At 43.3% G+C, this 24,279-nt stretch overlaps 1 protein-coding gene across 11 annotated transcripts in view; it reads right to left on the reverse strand.

The window, feature by feature from the left end:
• Positions 1-703: 703 nt before the first annotated feature.
• Positions 704-24,279, reverse strand: part of DPY19L3 (dpy-19 like C-mannosyltransferase 3) — an 84,755-nt gene continuing 61,179 nt past the window's right edge. For 5 of the 11 annotated variants that reach the window (XM_075940149.1, XM_075940147.1, XM_075940148.1 and 2 more), the window contains 4 exons: positions 15,590-15,672; positions 3,869-4,001; positions 1,535-1,693; positions 704-878 (listed from right to left, as the gene is read on the reverse strand). In XM_075940149.1, coding sequence (XP_075796264.1) covers positions 717-878; positions 1,535-1,693; positions 3,869-4,001; positions 15,590-15,672 — 537 coding nt within the window. In that variant the 3' untranslated portion in view covers positions 704-716. Of the gene's footprint in view, positions 879-1,534; positions 1,694-3,868; positions 4,002-15,589; positions 15,673-15,701; positions 21,029-21,244; positions 21,427-24,279 lie in introns of those variants that run through there. The other 6 variants (XR_012906692.1, XR_012906693.1, XM_075940150.1 and 3 more) reach the window with 6 other exon arrangements.

Raw genomic sequence — 24,279 nt, forward strand, 5'->3', positions numbered from 1 at the left:
GACACAAAAGTTAAACTGACTGGTCTGTAGTTTCCTGGATTGTTCTTTTATTATCCCTTTTTTATAGATTGGCATTACATTAGCCCTTTTCCAGTTTCTGGAGTCTCTCCCTTCTTCCACGATTTTTCAAAGATGATAGCGAAAGGCTCTGACACCTTCTCTATCAGCTCTTTCAGTATTCTAGGATGCATTTTATCAGGCCCTGGTAACTTGCAGACATCTAACTTTTCTAAGTGATTTTTAATTTGTTCTTTTTAAATTTTATCTTCTAAACCTACCCGCTTTTCACTAGCATTCACTATGTCAGGCATATATAGAAGATCAGCTTATAGGATTGTAACCAGATTTTTACTGTTTAAATGTCTTAAGACTACAGCTAACATACATTTAGTTATGAAGTAGCAAGGTCCATACTCAGCTATCATGTTCATGGTACGCCAAAATATCCAAACCCTTGAGCAGAACTATACGATTAGTCATTCTGCAGTGCTGATGCAGTCTGTTTTTCGGTCAGCTAAAAATGGAAAATTCCCGATCAATGTCAAGAATATTGTAAAAATTAAATTGTGTACAACTAACTGAAGAATTACAGTAAGTAAACAAGAAACACAATGTAAAATACATAAAAAAGTAACATTTTTTGTAAACTTCTTCCACATTTCCCAATGTGGTCCTAGTAATAAAATACTGAAATGAAAGCCACTGTGGGGAATATACTATTTATGCTTAACAAGCTTATAAACATGGAATGTTTTGTTCTGAAACACTCTAGTGAAGTACATGGTATAAGAAGATAAGTTTTTTTTAATTTCCTCACAGAAACGAGGATACACTGAAGCTTTCAAATCAGGTTCATTCTCTCCTAGACCATCCATGATCTGTAAGAAAGAGAACAGCTTTGTGAAACACCCTGAACCACCAATCAGTTATAAGCCATAAAAAGGAACTTTATACACTCAAAGGATCAATGTGAACCTAATGAGAAGAAAGGACCAGATTAAAATGTTATGTGTTACAGTATCACCTCTGGCTGCACTATAGTTAAAAGGCTAAGTTCTAACCCTGGTTTGTTTCTGGCTCAGAGTCTGTGCAGTTTTGTTTGTATTCGTGCAGTCTGTTTAGGGTCTTCTCCCTATGGAGCCATCACCTAGGAACAGGTGAGAACTCTCTGGGAACAGCCATATTACTTTACGCATATCCAACTTCTCTGCCTGTTGAAGAGAATTAAGAGTCCATGCCTCTATCCTCCCAGGCACTGGAAGGCTATATACAGGGAATACTATGCATGTGCCGTGATCACCTGAGGTCCAGCAAGTGGTGACTGTTGCCCCTCCCCCCACCTATCAGTTATAGCCGTTAGGCTCCTTTTAGGCTGAATTCCTGAATGAAAAATTGCTCCACTGGGCCTTAGTTCCCACTCTCACTGCAAAATGGAAAAGATATATTAGTAGCTTCAAACACTCACAATACTTTTCTCCTAAAAGAAAAAAAACAAAACACATTTTTTTCTTCAAAAACCTTGCCGTATACTTACATGACCATTAGCTATATCAAGCAAATCTCGTAACCGACAGCCTCTGCTATGTCGTCTTTCATAACATATGCTATCCTCCAAGATCACATAGTTTGTTCCAAAGGATCTCAGTATGCTGTAGACATCTTTAGGAGATTTCTTTGCATATATCTGATAAACCTACAAAATAAGTGAAGTTGTAAGAGAAAAACAGACTTGTTATTACTGAAGATTTCTTTGTTCTAATTTAATGATCTTTTCTCATTTTGAATTGGAGAAAGATGAGACGTTTGTCTTAAAAATACAATCTTCAAGGCAAATATCATCATCTTTGGTGACTGTAAAGCCATCAGATGTCTATCATATGGTTTTCAAAATGTAATAGAAATATATTAATTCTATCTAAAGATTTTACCATTTCACCCAACACCACAACACCTGAATGCTTTCAATGTAAAATCAACAACAATAGCCAAGTCTCTAACAGACTTCATGGAGTTTCTTGCAGTTCTCCCTTTTAGGGTCAGAACTCTGCTTGTGGCAGGGTTGCTGGTGGCTTTCTTGTTTGGTTGCTTTTGGTATAAAGTTGTGTCAGAGATCTGGGTGTCATTTTTATTGCAACAGAAGTTCTCGCCAATACCTATAAGTTTACTACAGGTTACATAGGACATTTATGGTTTGTTATGCTTCCTCAAGAAAAATATGGGGAGAACAAGAATAGAGTGGGTGAAATCCTGGCCCACTGAAATCAATGTGAGTTCTGTCTTTGACTTCAGTGGGACCAGAATTTCACCCCTTAGTACTCTGCAAAACATAAAAAAGAGTAAGACTTCATTTACATTACAATTTACATCAGTATAACTTTATTCACAGCACTGAGTGATATATCTACTCCACATAAAGACGTAAGTTATACTGACCCAAGTGCCAGTGTAGATTGCCCTGTATACTACCTTTCATGGAGGCAGGAATTATTATTATTAATTAAGCTGGTGGGAGACAGCTCTCCCATCACCTTAGAGCATCTCCTCTACAAACATTGCTATAAATGCTGTAGTCTAGATCTGTGTTTCATCTGTTAATGGACTGCTCCTGTTTGTTTATCTAAAGGTTTCATAGCCATGGAGCCTCATGGCTCCCACTGGCTCCAGTTTCCTGTTTACAGCCAAATTGGAGCAGACCATTAGCAGCCTTCTCAAGGTGGACCTGTGCCCCACTTTGAGAAACACTGGTCTAGATGTAGCTTAAATCTAAATGTTTTCTGTTGCTAGAGTGATATCCCCAAATGCATCAAATGCAGTCCTGTAGGGATAGCTACAAAAATGCTCTTTTCCCAATATTACAACACATTAATGGAGGAAATGAAATCCTGTGTCAGTCTCTTACCATTAGCAGCCAGAAAGTGTCCTCATTCATTAAACAGTACTGCTATATTATTCATTTTAGTAGATTAAACCCTATCCAGCATTCTGATACAGTATTTATAAAACTGTACATTAAAGCTCATCTGGCTCTATCCCCAAAAAGGAGAACCCCTAAGCCACTGTAGCTAAAGTTATCTTCATGAACACGCTGTAAGAAAACAGATTTTGGGACCTGCATTAAAGATCAACAGATCAGCTCTGCTGCAATAAAGGGAAGGGAGCAGGCTACAGACTCAAGAGTGCTTCACTGAAAATGTCTCTTCATATTTAAAGCAGATGGCTTCTAACTCCATAACATTGGATGACTGCAACTGCCACATCCTCACATAAAGTGGGAAGGTGGTCTCTGAGGGTCAGATTCTGATGTTTTTACTCAAGCTTATTAGTACCTTCTGCCACATGTGGTCCCACTGATTTCAGTATACACAAATATATAACCTAGGGTACTATTCAACAGGTCTGACTCTCACTGCTACTCCGTTTGTACCAAGTGAAGTGCCAGGGTGACATAAAAGGGTTGTAAAAGTCCTGTATTCAGCTGAGGAATCCATCTTATGGCTGTGTCTCTGAAGAAATGAGACTGTAGCACAAAATACTGTGGAGATTTTTGGTTATGCTGCTGTCCATAAGGGAGCCCAAAATTACACTGTATGTTGCAAGTATGGCCAAAACCCATTTTAACTCTTTCCTCATGGACTGAAAGTTTGGTGCTGAGCTCTCAAAAAGAATATAAGAATCTGGCCTAAATTAGCACAAACCACTAAAAGCCTCAGATTACAACTATTCTTTGAACTGCACCAGGAAATAAACTAGAATCAGTGGACAAAATTATTTCAGTCTCAATTCTCCATTGGGGGGCACATGCTTATGTGGGACAGATCCAGCTCATAGTAATGGGAATTAGATGAAAATAAGATCAGAATGTTCTTACTTGTTTTGTTCTCTCCCTTAGACCCTTGTCTTCATAATGAGGGTGATTAGTTAAGATCCTTCCAGTGCACAGTTTGACTCCTGCTAATAGCTGCATGCTCCCAGCAATCACTGCTTTCTTAGGAGTGTCTGACCTACACAAATGTTGAGAACATTGAAAAAATCTTTGTGGCAGCACTTTGCATCATTACAGTTATAGATTTGGATAAATGTTTCCCTTGTCCCCCAATCTCTTTCATCTTGAGTAGCAAAATATTCTAGAATATGTGACTGTTTTCTGAAGTCACTGAATATGATGGAAAAAAATGGAAACGTGTTCCATAAATACTAGGTCTTCATAAATAAATCTATTTGCTAAATGAGTAAACTGCATGTATAAATGACAGTTTTGGAAACCTGAAAAGATGTGCTTGCAAATTTTACAAACACAATTAAAGAGGCTTCTTGAAAATCTGGGCCTGAAAATCCTACATTATTTGAGATATGCAAATAGCTGCTTAGAGCTAGGGTTTTTGGGTAAAGCCTACTAATTACAATTTATAATGTATTTCTCTAGATTCCACATCTTGTGAATATTTCTAGGCATCTACTTGACATGTGTTTAAAATAGCTTATCAGAAAATATGTTACAATTCTTATCTTTCACTCCTGATGAAATGACTGCTCTCCACTTTTACTGATGCAATCTGTTTGACAGCTTGGAACAATCACAATGCAAGTATTAATGATTCTTTTGTTTATTTTGAACAAAAGTTTTCCTAAAGTGAAACCTATCTACCATGAAGGAGAGAAAATTACAATGTAGGGCTCTGCAAAAATTTGCCTCAGTCACAAAAACACTAAGGCTGTGTCTAGACTGGCAAGTTTTTCCGCAAAATCATCTGATTTGTGGAAAAACTTGCCAGCTGTCTACACTGTCCGCTTGAATCTCCGCAAAAGCACTGATGATCTCATGTAAGATTGTCAGTGCTTTGGCGGAAATACTATGCTGCTTCTGTTTGGGCAAAAGTCTTTTTCCGAAAAACGTTTGCGGAAAAGAGCCAGTGTAGACAGCAGAGATTTGTTTTCCGCAAAAAAGCCCCGATTGCAAAAACGGCGATCGGGGCTTTTTTGCGGAAAAGCGTGTCTAGATTGGCCACGGACGCTTTTCCGCAAAAAATGCTTTTGTGGAAAAGCGTCCTGCCAATCTAGACGTGCTTTTCTGAAAATGCTTTTAACAGAAAACTTTTCCGTTAAAAGCATTTCCGGAAAATCATGCCAATGTAGAAGTAGCCAGCAAAAGCTTCCAGACAAAATAATGAATGTGTACTGTGGTAGTGCCTACAGGGGACACAATCACCAATCCCAGCAGCACTGTGCCAGGCGCTATATACATACACAATGAAAAGAGAGTTTCTGACCCAGAGTTTACTGTCTAAATATTTGATGAGACACAAAGGGTGGATAAAACAAACAGATAAGGCAGAGTACACAGTAGCCATGAGACTTATTATTAGCGTAGTAAACAGTGGTTACAGTACAACAGGTGTGTAGCTTTTGTTCAGTGTTTTGTAGGCATCATGACGGAGGCAGATTTGATATTAGGGCAACGAAAAGGAGCACAAACTAAAATGGAATTAGGAGGGAATTTGAAGCTTAAATACCCAGAGACAGACACACATACATAAAAATAAAGTAATTTCCAGATAATTTGGTATGGAAATATGCTTTCTTCACATGCCAATGGATGTACAAGCCGCTATCTTAAGGTGTATCTTAGAGGCCTATGAAATAAATAGTGGCTTTAAATGATGAGGAATTCCATGATAAAGCTGGACAATATTAAGAGACAAGTAATATATTTGCTACAGTCCTCTAGGAATTAATACTTAGAAATGAATCAAAATGAATCACAAGCCATTCCTAAAACTTCTTCCAGTTCCATGTTAATCTCATTCAAAATGGCAAAGATAATAATTTTTAATATCAGAAGCTTCAGAGTGTAGCCAAGTTGGTCTGCACAGGATAAACTTAAAAAACAACAAAAGGTCTGGCAGCACTTTATAGACTAACAAAACATGCAGATGGTATCATGAGCTTTCGTGGGCCCAGCCCACTTCTTCAGATGACCGGAGTTATGAGGTTAGGATGTGCAGATCCAAAATAAATATTAATATTTTGGGTCTACACATGCTAAACTCATAACTCCGGTCATCTGAAGAAGTGGGTTGGGTCCACGAAAGCTCATGATACCATCTATGGGTATGTCTAGACTACAGGCTTTTTTCGACAGCAGTTTTGTCGACAGATACTGTCAACAAAGCCTCTGTCGAAAAAGAGTGTCTAGACTGCATAATGCGGATCGAAAAAGCAATCTGCTTTGTTGAAAAAGAGCATCCAGACTGCCGGATACAATGTTGACAAAAAAGGCACCCGGAAGTGCTTCTGGCAGGTCACAGGGGCAGCCTTAAATTCCAGGCGCTGCTGCATGCTCTTTGCAGAGACGTGTACTTAAAGGGATCCTCCTGGACAGCCATTGCTCTGCTCCTGGCTTGCCTCCCTCCTAGAGGGAAAGCAAAGCTGCTGCAGTTTTTGCTCTGGTTGCCCTGCTTCCTCGGACACCACAGCAGTTTATTTTCAGGTTTGGTTTTGTGCTTTGCACTGGGTTTTTGGCCATGGAGCCTGAGCTGCCCATGGGCAGGCGATGGCTCCACATTGTGATGCTGGATGTTCTGCTGCATCTGCATGAGACCATCATGACGTTTGTGGCAGAGCTGGATTCAGAGCCCAGCTTTGAGCCCCTCACTTGGGCTGCAGCCCCACTGCCCTTTCCCCCAAACTTATTCTTGGAGAGGCGAGTTTGGAGGCTGGACACCAGTTCTGACTGGTGGGACCGGCTTGTTATGTAGCAGTGGGACAACGACCAGTGGCTCCAAAACTTCTGGATGTGGAAGTCCACCTTCCAGGTGCTGTGTGCCTGGCTTGCCCCTGCCCTGCAATGCCAGGACACCCACTTGCGGCCCACCATCCCCCTGGAGAAGCACATTGCTATTGCTCTGTGGAAGCTGGCTGCTCTGTGGGACATCAGTTTGGCATGGGGAGGTCTACTGTCGGGGCCATCTTGATGGGAGTAAGTCACTCTTGGGGGACAGTCCATGGGGACGGGGGCAGGTGGATAAGGGAGATGGTCAGGACTGGACACAAGGAATGGTGGATGGGGCGGGAGTGATAGAAGCCTGCCTGGTCTCACCCTGTGGTGGTGCGTGAGGTACAGGGGCGGGGCTCTTGGGGTCTGGGAGCGGAGAGGTGGGGGAGCACCTCTCATCAGCTCATGCAACTCCTCTAATGTCCTGTTATGTGTGTTTGAATTTGTCCCTTTATGCAGGTGGTGAGGGTCATCAACTCAGAGCTGCTTCACAGGACTGTCCGCCTCGGAGACGTGGAGACCATCATGGCCAGATTTGCAGTGCTGGGTTTTCTGAACTGCGGTGGAGCACTCGACGGGACTCATACCCCGATATGCGCATCACCCCATCGAGCAGTACAGTATATTAATAGAAAGGGCTACTTTTCGATGGTGCTGCAGGCCCTGGTCGACCACCGGGGACAATTCACAGACATTTGTGTCGGGTGGTCAGGCCAGGCACACAATGCTTGCATATTCTGGAACTCATACCTGTACCACAGGCTGCATGCAGGCTGCGGCATTATTTCCAGAGAGGAACTATGCAGTCGGGGATGTGCAGATGCCTACGTGCATCATGGCCGACGCGGCGTACTCCCTTATGCCCTGGCTCATGAAGCCATTCACGGGACACATGGATGCGAGCAGGGACCTCTGTAACTCCTGCCTGAATCAGGCTTGCTTCCAGGTGGAATGCGCCTTTGGCCGTCTGAAGGACAGATATAGATGCCTGCTCACTTGGCTGGACATGGGGGAACACAACATCCCCAATGTGGTTGCAGCATGCTGTGTGCTGCACAACTTAGTGGTGAGGAAAGGGGAGGCCTTCCTCCCTGCGTGGGGGATACGAGCTGATGTGGAAGAGAGGCACTTTGAGCAGCCCCAGACAGCTGCCATTTGGCAAGCCCACCACCAGGGATTGCGCATTCGAGAAGCCCTGAGGGAGCAATTCTTCCAAGGTGCCTGATGATTTTCCCCAGGGCCTTCCAATTGTGGGATTGCCCCATGCCTCCGGTGCCTTCCTCCTCAAAACCCCTCCCAGCCCCACATTCACACACTGTACGCATTCATCACGCACTGACAACAGAGGCGTTGGTGAAAAAATGTTTAGTTTATTTCACTGTTGGTTTTTTGAAAAAATAAAATACTCTTTTGTTCAGAAAAATAAATTGTTTGTAAACAAAGTAAAGTGCTTCCCTTCAGTGACTCTCACAGTTGGAAGGATGAATGTCAACCTGGAAGGGGGGAGGGAGGCTCAGGGCTGAGGGTGCTTCCTTGATGAAGAGCCCCTGGCACTTTGGCTCCGAGGCCTTTTCGCAGATGGCCGCATATACGGGCTGGGACAGATGGTGGGGCTTTATCTGGGTCTGGGATGGCAGGGGCTAAGGGAGGGGAACAGTGGTTCGGGAGGGGGGGGGCGGGGGAGGGCAGGCTGAGCAGGAGGAACAGGACCAGGCACAGAACTGGGGAAGACCATGGCCTCCCGGATAGCAGCACAAATCTCAGTGCGCTGCTGCACAAACTCATTCAGCAAGCGCCTGCGCCACTCTGCCTTTGCCTCCATTCTCTGGTTCACTGTATCCTGCATCCCTTGCAGGACAAGATGTGCTGGCGCACCAGGTCCAAATACGTGTGCCAGTGCCGATGGGTTCCCTGCAGCTGTCTGGGTAGTGGGGCAGGTGTGGCACTTCCCTCCTGGTCAGCTGGTCTGGCTGTGGAGGACAAGAGGGAAAAGTTGTCAGTCATGCATGCTCTCACTTTCCCTTAGAGGGCATGCCCTCCTTCTTCTCATCAGTCAGTGCCTGTCCTAGGGTCACAGGATGCTCATGTGTGTCTCAGTAAGGCATGGTGTGGCCTGGCCAGCAGCCACGGCCTTCCTGGAGCCCAGAAGGTATGCAGGCCACCATCCTGCCCCTTCTCACATGCACCATATGGCCAAGCAGCACAGACAAGTGTCAGGCCACAGTTGGGGTTTCCACAGGTTGTTGTGAGGCCTGAAGCTGTGCAGCAATCCCAGCATCCCCAACCCAGGCCTGCACCTGGCATCACTGCCTGCAGGAGCAGGTGGTGCCTCACGGCCATGCAGTTGCAGGGGTAGGATGGTTCTCCCTGAGGTCGGCCATGTGTGTGCCCGCCCTCCCAGGCTGTGATCAGCATGACATGTCATAGCACTGCACCATCCACTTTGCTCTCACCTACCTTGCCCTGTGTGTGTTGGACCCCCACAGCACTCACATAATGTTCCCTCCCCGGTGTCCAAAGTTGTCTGGGATGCCTTCTGAGTGTGGGCATCTGACTCTTGGGTCAGGGTTGCTGTGCTCTTGGTGGTGTCTTCCTCCTCCTCTTGGAGCTGCTGATTGTCTGCTGGGTCTTACCCTGGAGTTGCGGCCGCTGCTGCACCGGGGTCGCCAAGCCAACTCCACAACCCTTTCAGGAGGCAGGGGTTCCCCTGCTCCCAGGATCCGGTCCAGGTACTCATAATAGGCACAATAGTGTGCCATTTCCCCAGAGCGGGAGCTGCAATCATGGGCCCTAACGTACTCCTGCCACAGCTCCTTCACCTTGGCTCTGACATGATCTAAGGAGCTGGGGTGGTGGCATTTCCTTGCCAGGCCATCAGCCATTCTGGTATAGATGTCAGCGTTCCTCCGCCTGGACTGTGGGGCCTGAAGAGCCTCCTCCTTGGACCAGAGCTCCAAGAGGGCTTTTATCTCGGGCCCAGATCAGGAAGGTGATCCGTTTGGTGTCCCTGGTTTCCTGCGGGGATGTGTCTCTGGAAGGGCCAACGGTGGCCTTAGGGGGCTTGTTCCTACCAGGAAGAGCTGTGCAGTAAGGGTCCTGGCTGGAGCTGGCTTGCTGCCAGAATGCTATTCCTGGGTGCCTGTGCCTTTTAAAGATGGCTACAGGCAGGAGCAATAGAGTTGAAAGCTGCGGCAGGAGTGTCCACCAGGGCTTCTTCCTGGAGGCCTTTATTGTTGACATAAATTCTTTCCCGTATCCACACTTACCTTTTGTCAACAGAACTCTGTCGAAAAAGGAGTTATTCCTCATAAAATGAGGTTCACCGCTGTAGACAAAACTGCCACGTTCTGTTGACTTACTGTCGACAGAACGTGGCGGTAGTGTAGACACAGTCCACAAAAGTCCATTTTTGTCGACAAAACCCTGTAGCCTAGACACACCCTACATGTTTTGTTTGTCTGTAAAGTGCTACCAGGTCTTCTGTTATTTTTTAATATGTCATCTTAATTTTACTGATAGATCACTTTCAGTGATTTATAAAACCAGTTTTATTTGAAATTCTGAAAATCTTTAATCTTGCTTTATATTTGCACTAAAAACATTCAAAGCCACAAGTGTCATGAATAACTGTTCCATCAAAAAGAAACTATTTTCTCTTGGAATGTAACAGTATGCACATATGATGGTCTTCACCGCTAGCTGTCAGCAGTGACTGAACCCTGAATCAGAAACAAAATACAGAACTGTACCGTGAGAGAGAGAGAGAGAGTGTGTAATTCCTTCAGATGATCGTAGTAGCAGGCTTTTATTTTATGGATTAGCCCCAAGAAGGAACGTGACACATGTAGCCAGTATGTTAAAGGTACAGCATAATTAGCAATGTATATTTCTAATATTTCTATGCATATTTCACTAAAACTTCTGATTCAGCCACTAACAGCTGTAGTCTGTATCTAAAGCAATTAACATGCTTCAAACCACTGAATGACACTTCTCTATTACAGAAAAAAGAGAAGCAATTTTTACAAATGTCTGAACAAATGATGTATAAAATGAAAGGATAATTTGGTTTTATAGCTTTCTGCCAAACTCTGTAGCAGGCTGCCCAACCTGCAAACAATTTATTCTCTAAGAAATGTCACTAAATAATGACAAGGACTTACAGGTCAAACTGATTTGCATTATATAATTTAAATGTCATTCCAAGCAAACCTGATGGCATTTTGAACAAATAATCTCATTTATATTTGAAGCTCTAAGCTTCAACAAGTTAATTATTGCTGAACTAATGGCTAAACTACGCACTATAATATAATGTGCTTTATCTATACTTTTAAGAATTTATATAATTATGTAAATACTACAGAATAATTCATTAACAATAAAAGGGATTATAGGTCTGAGATTAACCTGTATATACTTTAGAAAGTGGTAGTAATTCTTGCTGATCCTGGTAAACTGCTACGGAAATTTAATACATTTATTTTAAGGAGATCCTACTGAAATAGCTAACATTGCAAATATACTCAAGATGATCTTATCTGAAGAAGTGGGCTTTGCCCATGAAACCTCATGATACCCTTAAGACACTTGTTAGTCTTTAATGTGCCACAACACTACTTGTTATCAATAGAAATAGTCACTCTAGAGCTGAAAGCTGACTGTGGAGTTCAATGTTATGAAAGGTGGCAAATCTCAGGTTATACTTTTACTAGTCAAGTGTCCAGTTATGAAAAAGGAAGGAATCTATTCAAAATAGAAAAAGAATGAGTTTTCTGAAAAGGGCTTCCCAAACACAGCAATACAGAACAGATTTATCCTGAAAAGAAAATACCATTTATTCACAGGATACTACTTCTTAAAAATATTATGGGATTGGCTGAAACTCGTACACAGTAAAACATATTCAAGGAAACTCTGTCATGATCAATTTGGCATTTGAATTGGATTACAACTGGTAAAATAGGGAAAAAATATGTATATAGAAAATAACAAATGCATTTTTCATCTCATCCTTGATTTTCTGCATTCACGTTTTTGCACACACAACTGAATTCACCTGTAAAGTGGGCATGCACCTATTTAGGTTATGACAAACTTTTGCATGGTGGTTAGTTTCTTTAAAAAGGATTCCATGATTATAGTCAGAATCCCCTTTGAAGGTGGAAGACATTACTCCTAGATCACCTCCAAGCAGTAAATTGAATAAGGGAGCTCACTTTGGTTTTCTTCCCCATCTCACTAATGATAATGTTGTCTTAGGGACAGAGACCAAAGCTAATAATTTAATAGAGCTCCTATGTGGGAACACAGAACTCTATGGGCTACCCTTAAGACACTGATTGCTTCCTCTATTTTTTAACATTCTAGTACACACACAAATGTGTAAAAAAACCCTCAAAAATAACAAATAGTCTTGCAGGAAGCAGGAGTGTATCAGAGAATGTATAAAATTAGAAATGTAAATATTGATTGAAACAGTTAACCAGTTATAATATAAAATTATATTTTTTAACAGGTTTAACTGTTGGTGAGGGAAGAGCAGCCAGGGCGAGAGTTCTTACTGGGGCTGCAGGTAGGCATGTCGGGGATTGGGTCTACTGCAATGTGGTCGGAGTCCGGGTCCTCTGCACAGCAGTCACTGGGCCTGCAGCAAGTGGGATGGCTGGGGTTGGGGCCACTGTTGATGGCACCACCAGGTCTGGAGCTACTGGCAGGGCCACCAGGTTTCTGGGACTACGGTGCGGCCAGGGCGGGATCTGAGGCTGGGTCCCACATCTGGGGCCAGGTCCTGCCTGGCCCCTCTGGGACTGCTGCAGAGCAGCTGGGATCCAAGACCGCTGCAGTATGGCTGGGGCTGGATACTGCCTGACCCTGCTGGGGTAGCTGCAGCATGGCCGTGGCCCAACTTGCCTACCATGCGGCCCTGCATGCTGCCCTGACCTGGTCTGGTTCCAACAGCCAGCTCCACGCAGCTGGCTGTCTGGTTAATCAGTAACTAAGTAAGTATTTAGTTAGGCCTAATGCTTACCGGGTAACTGGTTAACCTTTTACATCCCTATATAAGATCGCAAACTAAAAGATACAATATTCTTCAGTAATGGCCCAAAACATGGTAAAAGACTAAAAATACAAAACAATACAGGTTGTCAAGATTGTTTTAATATTTTTAAAAAGGGGTAAATCTATGGAAATATGTATTTGGACTTTTTTTTAAACTGGATTAATGGCTTCTGTCACCTGTGTGTATTTGGGTACACTCTCTTATACTGTATTTGGATCTATCAGATTTTTTTATGTTGAATGATTTGTAAAATGGAACAATGCTATCTTAATTCAATAGTATATGAGACTAGGGGGCTGTGCCCTCTGCTTGCTACACTCGCAAACCTCCCTCTTTGGGGGTAGGCAGTCCAGGTTCTCACACTGGACACCCACGAGACCGGGCCAGCCCCGGCTCCCTACTCCCTCGGTTGTCAGGGAATTGGGCCGGGCCAAGGCTGGCCCAGCTCTCTTCCTCCAGCTGCTAGGGGGTTGGGCTGGACCCAGGCTGCGACTGGCCCGACTCTCTCCCTCTGGCTGCCAGAGGGTTGTCTGGCTCTCTTCCCAGTCACGGGGTGAGGGGAGGGGGTGGATGAAAGAAGAAGGAGGGAGGAACTGAGGGGCACTGGGGAAAGGGGAGGAGAGAGGGGCTTCAGGATGCAGAGTGACGTGATGACATCACTCTATCATCCCACAGCAAGTTTTTTTTAGTATATATAGAGAGATAACTGAAATTCAACTACACTAATTTTCAATGAATGAATAATTTCTTGACATCAAGAGTTCATAATGCAAATTCTGGCAGACCTTTAACTATAGCAACATTGCCAAGTGATAGTACTGTATAAGGTTTTGATTCCACAACTTCTTTCTAAATTAAGACAATATTAGTCTAACCTTCAAGTGAACATCATAAATTTGTTTTGACTACAAACAGTGCATAAAAAAATTAGTTAGCTTATGTGAACAATATTATTTCTAAATGCATTAAATCCTAAAGAAAAATACTTTACTGTGTCATGATTTAAAATTAAACTATTAACATTCTCAGCAATGGGAAGATATGAGAAATTATTCTCATTGCACTGAGTGAAATCCAGTTCATGGTTGGAACCAAAGCAAGGTATATTTTATGTATAAACCTATATCCAACTCTGTGTATGGTACTCAAGAGACCTGAGCTATTAAATATTTACCATATCTTAATAAATGTGTGGCATTAAATGGCACTGGCTGATAAAAATTAGTCATAAGGTGGTGTCAATGTGGCTACAAAGATGTTAAATGATGGAGGCAGAATGGGCCTGCTTTCAGAATAGCACTGTGAAATTAGTAACATATTTACTTTTGAATAGTTACATTGATTCCCATAGGATACAGAACTGGAAAATATATCATTGTGGTCCATAAGATTATTGCTAGTGGTGAAAAAGGTTAGTTGCTGTTAAACTGCTGAGTGACTAGTTTTATCACAATACATTGCACCCATTTAGCTTCTAGGGTCGCCAACCCTCACAGACCTGGAGTTTTCAAGAATTAAAGATTAATTTTGAACTGAAGACTGTTGTGTTAAAACTTCCAGGAAAACATCCAACTAAAATTGGCAACCCTAATAATATACTACATTTGAATAACTGAAGTTAACAGCAAGCTTAGAAGAAAGAATAAAATGCAGTGCTACACTAGGATGTTCAAAATATTTAAAGGCTACAAAGCAGCAGGTTCAGGCTTTACTTTCAAAATATTTCCTCAAGAATACAGCTCTGCTTTAAAAATAAAATAGCAAATGACAATGTCAGAATTCCAAATACATGCAGTTTCCAGGGATGACAAACACTAGAACTCTGGTAAACTCCCAGTCTGAGTTAGGGATGTTAAAGACTAGTCGACTATGTGATAAGCAAATGTTTATCAGAGAGTAGACATAATAGTTGACTAGTTGCTCCCCCCCTTGCTGCCTCTATCAGATAGAGGCAGCAAGGGGGAGGCAGGAGAAAAGGAAGGTACTTCAAAGCAGCAATGCCATGTGGAGCCTGGGATCAGTGGGGACTCCCCAGCTGACCCTGGGCTCCGTGCAGTGCTCCTGCTTTGAAATGCCGTGGCAGCATTTCAAAGGGGCGGGAACACGTGGAGCACGGGATCAACTGGGGACTCCCCAATTGACCCCGAGCTCCGTGTGGAGCTGCTACTTTGAAACGTGCCCATCATGTGCCAGCAAGTCCACTACAAATGCACAAGATAGACTGAGTTATTTTAAAATAAAAGTAAGAGATTAGCACATGCATACTCTCTGAAAACAGATTTTCACAGATGAATTCCCCTCACTTTTTAATGATACCAAAAAAAATAAATAAAGACGAAGTGAAGCAGAACTGCATGAAAAGAGAGATGAACGGTCACATGGACATTCAATTATAACAATATATTCTTCGACCATCATCTTCTCCCAACTGAAGATTCTCTTGCCTTTTCAACCTAGGGAATCATCTATGCTTATCCACCCTCAGGGACTAATGGAGACAACTTGTTTCCAGAAACCTTGTCAAACAGTGGTAAACTGCAGTACCAGGGCACAGCAGGATGGCAAGTATCAAAACTAGCTATTTCCATAGTCACTGATGTTCTAGCCCTTAGATATTCCCTTTAATTATTCACACAGGTCACTATAGCTCACTGAACACTTGTGGCAAATAGAACAGGAGAGCAATACATTTAAGAAGTACACTGGATTATTATAAATGGAATTTAATTTAAATAAAATAAAAATCCTCTTACTTAATCCAGTTCATCAGCTCCACTGTGTCTGGATCATAGAATTCTCTCAACTCTGACAGCTCATCCATCATTCCTGGATAGAACTAGAATTACAAACAAAACAACCTGAGGACAAAATGAACAAATCAAGTTCTACATACTGGAACAGACCTCAGTTACTAGATAAGAGGAAATGACTGGCTTGAGGTATTGATCTTGTCTACCTTATAGTTGAGCTAAAGAGCTTTAGTATATCTGCCCCTCTGATGGCCCTCATATCATTGGCAAGCTGGGGACTGTTGCAGTTCCCAGCTTATGCTCGATGATCAAATAAGAGCAGAACGAATGAGACCATTCCATGGCTTTGTCTCCTAGAGATTATGCAACACCTTAAATATATTTAGAAATGGAAGCTAATGGTAAATATTGAGTGTGCTTCTGAAGCAGATATTGTGTGAGACTCAGTGCTTGTACTGGGTGCCTGCTGGTCTAAGTTATTTGTTACAACTTTCAAAGACCTAAATCAATTGTGCTGACTGCTTCTCTCACAGTCTGATACTTCTATAGTTGAAATCAGAGGTGATACACTGGATAACACTCAATTTAAAGGAGGGGCTTGCTGTCAAGCTGCGTCCTTTGAGAGTCCCTCAAATTTAAAACTTATTTTTATGAAGATATTGAACAGAACCAGACCCAGAATGGATCCCTGCAGAACTCATGCCCTTTCAGCATGACTATGAACTATTGATAACTGCTCTTTGGGAAATTTTTCAACCAGTTATGCACCCACCTTATAATAGCTCCATCTAGGTTGTATCTCCCTAGCTTGTTTATGAGAAGATCATGCAAGACAGTATCAAAATACTCCACCTACTGCTTCTTTCCTATCCAAGAGGTTTGTTACCCTGTCAGAAAAACCTATATGGTTGGTTTGAAAAGATTTGTTCTTGAAAAATCCATGCTGTTATTTATTACCTCATTATCTTCTAGATATTTGCAAATGGATAGCTTAATTATTTACTCCATTATCTTTCTGGTTACAGAAGTTAAGCTGGCTGGTCTGTAATTAACTGGGCTATCCTTATTCCCCTTTTTATAAATGGGCTCTATATTTGCCCTTTTCTAGTCTTCTGGGATCTCTCCTGTTTTCCACGACTTTTCAGAAATAATGGCTAATGGCTCGGATATAAGCTCTGTCAGCTCCTTTAGTATTCTAAGATGCATTTCATCAGGCCCTGGTTACTTGGCGACATCTAATATGTCTAAATAATTTTTAACTTGTTCTTCTATTTTAGCCTCTTATCCTACCCCATTTTCACTTTCATTCATAATATTAGATATCTAATCACCATTGATTCTCTGCCTCATTGAGTAACAGGCCTACGCTGTCCTAGGTCTTCCTCTTGCTTCTAATGCATTTATAGAATGTTTTCTTGTTACCCTTTATATCTCTAGCTAGTTTGATCTAATTTTGTGCCTTAATCTTTCTCATTTTGTCCCTGCATATCTGTGTTATATGTTTATATTCATTCTTTTTTAATCTGACCTAATTTGCACTTTTTGTAGGACTCTTTTATGATTTTTAGATCATTCAATATCTTCTGGTTCAGCCAAGATGGTCTCTTGGGCTGTGTCTACACTACATGCCTCTGTCGGCCACCTTCATGGAGCTGTGCCGTCCATCAATGGGACACCCAGATGCAACCTGCCATCTCCCTGGAAAAGTGGGTCGCCATCACCATCTGGAAGTTCGTCGCCCCAGACAGTTACTGGTCTATGGGCAACCAGTTCTGTGTGGGAAAATCCACCGTCAGGGTCCTCCTCATGGAGGTAAGGCACTCTTGGGCTGCAGTCCCTGGGGGTGGGGGTCGGAAGGGGAGTACTGGAAAGGGGGACCCTATAGAAAAGGGGGGTTGGGGGTGGGGCTCAGGTTGAAAGCCCCATTTCTAGGAGATTCTGCAGTTTCGCCCTCACACAGCCCTGCAGGGGGGCAGCCTCATAGGGAGTGGCTCCTGAGGTGTTTGAGGTGGGGAGGGGACCTCCCAAGGGCTCAGGACCCCCTCTGATTCTTTGTTTCTTTGTCTCCTTCTGCAGGTGATGAGGGCCATCAACTCCATCTTGCTAATCAGGGTTATCCACCTGGGAGACCTGGACCTTATCATGGCTGGATTTGCCACCCTGGGGTTCTGCAACTATGGGGGAGCCATAGATGAAACCCATATACCCATCCACAGGGGCTGACAAACAGTGGCGAAATCCACTTGCCAGCCCCGCACTGTGCATGAGTCAAACCCACATTGCGCATGCACGCGCTGCCAGTGAACGGGGCGACCGGCTGAAATCTACTCGCCATGGGTGAGTAGATACACTGATTTGTTGAGCCCTGCCCATCTGAACATCAGCACATTGAGCTGCCCAGTACATTAACCACAGGGGCTCTTTTCTGATGGTGCTGCAGGCTCTGGTCGACTACAGTTTACAGACATTTTTATCGGGTGGTCAGGCTGGGTCAGACATTTCAGCTGGAGGCAGGCACATTCTTCACCCAGCGCAACATCATGATCGGGGATGTTCAGATACCACTTTATATTGTATAGGATGAGGTCTACCCCATCATGCCGTAGCTCACGAAGCCCTACACTGGCCATCTGGACTGGGCAGGACCTGCATGCAGGTGGAATGCGCCTTCAGTTCAGGTTCCTCCTGACCCGCCTGGATGTCGGGGAGCACAACATCCCTGAGGTGATCTTGGCCTGTTGTGTTCTTCACAACATTGTGGAGAGCAAGGGGGAGGCCTTCCTTCTGGGATGGGGGGGGCAGAGGCCAGCCAGGAGGGAAGGGACTTTGAGCAGCCGCACACAACTGCCATCTGCCAGGCCCATCAAGTGGCGGTGCGCATCCGGGAGGCCCTGAGGGAGAGTTTCTCTCAAGGACCCCAGTAAGCCTCTCCAAGGCCTCCTCACTAAGGGCCTGTGCCTTGCCCACCTATGCCTTTCCCACAACCCGTCTCTTCCCCGCTTCCCTGTACAGTCAATAAATACAACAGTTTATTCAACCAAAATCTTTGTGGGTTTTTTTTGTCATAAGAAAAGAAACTGGGGAGGAAGGGGGAGCTCAGAACCGGGACAGGGGGAAGACAGAGGGGGGCTCAGAGCTTGGGCTGGGATCCCAGATGTGGGCCAGGGTTTGCTGCCTGTCCTGGAGGATGGCCATGTGCTCCCTCATAAGGTTCTCCTGGACCAGGCATGTCCAAAGTCCGGCCCGCGGGCCAATTGCGGCCCGTGTTCCGGTTTAATACGGCCCCACAGGTAATTTGGAAATACCTATCTTTTATGGCCCCCAACGAATCCATATGTATTGAGATGAATACATTGTAAAATCTCAGTTAATGTCAGCTGGTCTAAATCAGTTATAAATATATTTGGACACAACATGTATACTTGGTGTTATGTTCCTGTTCATATTTTTTGAACTTAAAAGTTGACAGACAACCTTTATTACCAATAATATGTAATGTACTTTACAATGTTCCTGACGTATATTTCAGCTTCCTGGATCTTTTTTTTCATCTGGCCTTCAGAAATGAAAGGCAGAGTGATTTAACACCTGTTTAGATTTGTCATCCATATGACGAAATGAAAAGTGTGCCATTTGCAATAAACTTTGCATAAAATAGTTAATTTGCATTTAATTTTAATGGTTCAAAGAATGTCAGGCAAAATGGTCGGCCCTCACGCATGTTCACTTCATCAAATCTGGCCCTCTTTGAAAAAAGTTTGGACACCCATGTCCTGGACCCTCCAGTGCCTGCGGCTCCCCCAGGGTCATCTGCGGCTGGCTCGTCTGCTGGTGATCGCCCCATAGTCATGGCTGGTCCGGCTGTGGAGAATAGAGGGAGAGGTGGTCAATAATCCATGGAAACACTGTCCCTGAGCTCTTGCCCTCCTCTGTGAACTGTGAGCTACAGTCCAAGGGCCAGATTATGGTTGTCATGATTATGAGGGTTAGCCAGCAGCCTGGGGATGAAGGAGTTAACTACACCTAACCAAGTGGAGTGACCAGTAGGAATGTAGGTGGGACTTTCAAACTGGGACAAAGGAATTTGGGTTTTTTCCTTTTCTCCTTTTCTCTCTCTGGGAGAGTTCTCTGCAGCTACAGGGAGGGACAAGCATGACTCTCTCTCTCCAAGAAACAATGCTTCACTTTCTGTAAGTAGGGTAAGGTTTAGATAGTTTCATTAGGCTTTATTGTTTTAAGGGTTGGGTATGGGACCTGATATCTGGCACTGCTTAAGAGATGTTTGGCTTTTCTTTTAACTAAGTTCTAGCCCATCGTGTAATTCCTCCATAAGTATATTTTGTTACCTTTCCATCTGATCCTTATGCTTGCAACAGGAATATTGTTGTAATAATAAAAGTTTTCTCTTTTCTTTTTATTAACCTGGCATTGGCTACTTGTGTGTCCTGATTTTTATAGGGGTGAGATTTCCCAAATGATCTTTCCCCTAATCTCCTTATTAATATTTGGGTGGTGGCAGCAGAAGTTTTATACCAAAACCTGGTAGATAAGGCTTTGGGGTATACTCGCTAACCCCCACTTCTGCATTTATCATGACAGAGTGGGGAAGGAGCCATGACATTCCTTTGTCCCACTTTGAAAGTCTCACCTACATTCCTACTGGTCACGCCACCTGGTTAGGTGTAGTTAACTCCTTAATCCCCAGGCTGCTGGCTAACCCTCATAATCATGACAATGGTGAGGTCCCAGGAGCAAGGCCTCACAGGGGCTCAGAGGTGCCCAGGGGACCACATTTCTCGACCCCCTCCCGCCGTCCCATGGACAAGCTCGCAAGGGAAGTGTCTGGCCACTCTAGTATCTCATGGGTGGGAGAGGGTCCTGGAGCAGCTTGGGCTTCCATCAGGGCCACACACACACCTGTGCCTGGCAGCGCTGTCCTTGGTAGCAGGTGGTACCTTGAGAAGGCAGGCATACCCATGTGCCACACTCCTCAGTCTGTCTCAGGCATATGTGTGTCCTTGTACCCATCATGCTTCCAATGGTGGCTGGTGGTGGGAGGGCGTGTCCCCCTGCCGGGAGCCAGATGTGTGTGTGGCCTCCACAGAGCCTGTGAGAAAGAGCCTGGGGGGCTTGGGGCTGCCTCGTGGGGCTGTGTGGTGCATACTGGTGCCGCACTTGCATCCACATGCACAAACTGCAATGCAAGGGTCAAGACGAGAAGGCCAAGCGACGATCGTACCCCAGCCCCTCAGCGCCCGCCTCCGCCACCCTGTGTGTGTGAAAAACTAAGAGCACTCACCTGATAATTCCTCCCTGGCCTCAGAGGATGCCTGGGAGACATCCAGGCCCTGGAGTACCAGCTCCAGGGTTAGGGTGATGGTGCTGACAGTTTCTTCCTCCTTTTCCAGTTTGGCTTAACCCGGGCTCCATGCGGCACTGCCTCTTTGAAATGTCATGGCGGCGTGTCAAAGGGGCAGCACTGCACAGCTGATCCTGGGCTCAGCTGTGTGGTGCTGCCACCTTGAATAACCTCTCTGCCCTTCCCCTTTGCTGCCTATATCTGACAGAGGCAGCAAGGGGCAGGGGATCAACTACTCAACTGGACTATCCAATAAGCTTTTGCTTATCAGAAAGTCAACTAATCTTTAACATACTTACCCCAGACCATGACAGTGAATGCCTTTTGGTGTCCCTGGCAGGTCCTGGGAGCCCTGGGCATGCTCCCTCTGAGGGCCAGTGGGTCCGGGTAAGTGTGGCAGTCTGAGCTGTGCAGTGAGGTGCAGTTCCCAGGGCCAGCTTTCTGCCACAAGCCTTATCCTGGGAGCCTGTGGCTTTAAGAGCTGGCAGGAGACAAGAACTATAGAGTTGTGATGAGTTTGGACCAAGTGGCCAGCAGGGCCACTTTTTCAGAAAAGGCATTCTTCCTTGTAGAATGAGGTTTACCACTGTCGGAAAAACCCCTCCGTTCTTTCGACTTTTTGTCAAAAGAATGCAATAGCACCGTGGACGCAAGTATTGTTTTTCCGGAACAATGGCCGTTTTTCCAGAAAAATAATGCACTATAGTTATACCCTCAATCTTTCAGACTACACAGTTAAAGATGCCTGTTTCAGGCTAGAGGTAGGTATAATGGACTGAATAAAGGTAATTTGTACTCTCACCAACCACATTTCTCAAGAGGTAGATTTCCTTAAAACACAAAGTCAGGATTTTATGGCATAATGGAAATTCCAGAATTAACCAGCTTTGTGGCCTTGGCAAGTACGAACATTTTGTTTAGGAATAGCTTACTCATACAAACAATATGAAAGACCATCTTCTATGTTTAAATTGTAGAGAATTCATATAAAGACATTAAAGAACTTGGATAATGACTAAACATTTTGATTAAAAATCTTTAAACCTCAACTTTGAAGTAATAACGCTCTGAACAAATATGGAATGGAACTATAAGTGCAATCTGCATTAGCTTCTGTATATCTGCATTATATATGGAAATCCTCTAGTACTTAGCTTTAGTATTATGAGAACATCGTAGTCTGCAGTATACTAATGCAGAAAATTCATGTCAACAGAACTGCAGATGTCTTTTAGGTTTCAAGACATAATATATAACTAATGTAAAAGCTGGCTAGTATTGCAGCCACAGCTGTAGCTGAATAAATAATCTTTCAGGCAAAGTATTTAGGTATGTAGCAACCACATGTTTTAAAAGAAGCTTTCATTATCTTATTCAGAATTTAAGGAAGGGGGCTCACACATAGTTCCTCTAATAATAAGTATAACTGCTAAATGGGTTTGCTTACAACTACTTTTCGAGAACCAAATATTATATGTCTTAATATCCAACAGAATTAAACTTACACCTTGAACGTTGTTGTAAACATTGGGATGACTGGTATATATAAACCTTTTCCTTTACTGACAAAGGAATGATTCTGGATCTCTCTCAGTGGAGAGGTTAATTGCATTTTCTGGCCACAGTCCAAGGACTGGTTCATTGGCAGCATTTTAATCTATTTGTTAAAACGTTTTCTGCCTAGAAGAATATCAACAGCCAAAATTTTAGGAAACTGACATTTTCAAACTTATTGAACTGTTTGAATTCCCTGTTAGCTAAGTCTCCATGTCCTTTTCAGAAAATTCTTGCTTAAGGCCCTGATCCTGAAAGATGCTGAACATTTTGAGAGAAACTAAACCTCTTCACACACACCGAGTATTCAGATCCTTGCAAGATTAAGATCTTAAGATCTAAGAATTAGCTTAGGTATTAAAGAAAAGCAAGCTATTTGAACACCAGGTTCTTTAAGTAGCTAGAATATATCTAGGGGCCTGAGCAACAACCCATAAAAGTCAAGGAGTCTTCTGTTGATTTCAGTGAACTGTGGATTGGATCCTATATGCTTCTGTGACACTTCAAAATGGATTTTTGGCTTCAAAAGATGTCAATTTATGGAGAGTAGGATTGAATCTCATCATAGTAGATGTTATCTGAGACATCATTCTATAAAAAAGGATTTGCCACCTTCAGCATGGATAGAAATGGATATATCCCATCCAGACTCTGGAATGCAGAGAGGTGCTGTGTTTCCTAAACTGGCATACCAGAAAAAAACCCCACAGTATCCCTAAAAATGTGCAAAAACCAAAAACTTTGGTTGAAATGGGGAAGAACCATGAGCTAGTGCAAGGGTGGAGAACCTTTTTTGCATCGGGGCCCCAACCAACAGAAAAATCATTTGGGCCCAGGCTAGTAGATTTTGTGTGCTCCAGCCCGATGGGGAGACTGGTGGGGGGGAGGGGGGAGGTTAGAGTGCCAGCGCAGGTTCCCCAACATGGAGGGGGAGCCTTGAGCCTCAGGGGCTGGATCCAGACAAGCCTTAAATTCCCCATCTTTGAGCTAGTGGGACACAGTGACCAGATTATGATAATAGTCTGACTTTCTATTTTGCCTCTCACCTGTGTTCACTTTTTGCTTTTTAAAATAAATGAATAAAACATACAAGGAGATATAACAGAGATTCAGAATTTTCTCTATTGCAAGATGCTGCTTCCTTGGTTATTATGAAGATTCCCTTAATTTTTTTTAACTTTGATAACAAGCTTCACCTTGAGTTTCTTTGAAGCTGATAATTTCAAGGGAAACATCTTGTCTTCCACTGGATATAACAGAAATTATTTCTACATCAAAGTGCTTTTTTTTTTGCTTCTATAAATATAGATAAAAGAAAGGCCTGCCCAGTTGTCAGTGTTCCATTAAATTAATGATCTAAATCTCAGTGATATAACAGACTGATTAGACTAATAGTCTACTTCATATATCCTATTATTATGGAACTTATTTTATCTTGGTATTGCATAAATACATTGTTTCATCTATTTGCATATAAAAACTTGAGCCTTGTTATCTTTGCTCCTGAGACAAGGTTGATGATAACACAAACCTTGAACTGGTTTAATAATTTTGTAGATTTACTTCAAAGATTGCATAAGATGAAGTACAGCAGTAGAGTAGAAAATAACCATTTCTGTTCCTAAAATGGATCATTACACCAGTTAACAATCTATATCTTCACTGCAACTTACCTATAAGTACTTAAAATAAGAAGAGAGTATAGGCACGAAAATAATTTTGAATTGATTATTTGCACATACAACTACCACAATTGCACATGCACTTGTATTATCCTAAG

Source organism: Pelodiscus sinensis, chromosome 12 (assembly GCF_049634645.1).
Source record: "Pelodiscus sinensis isolate JC-2024 chromosome 12, ASM4963464v1, whole genome shotgun sequence".
Lineage (NCBI taxonomy): Eukaryota > Metazoa > Chordata > Testudines > Trionychidae > Pelodiscus > Pelodiscus sinensis.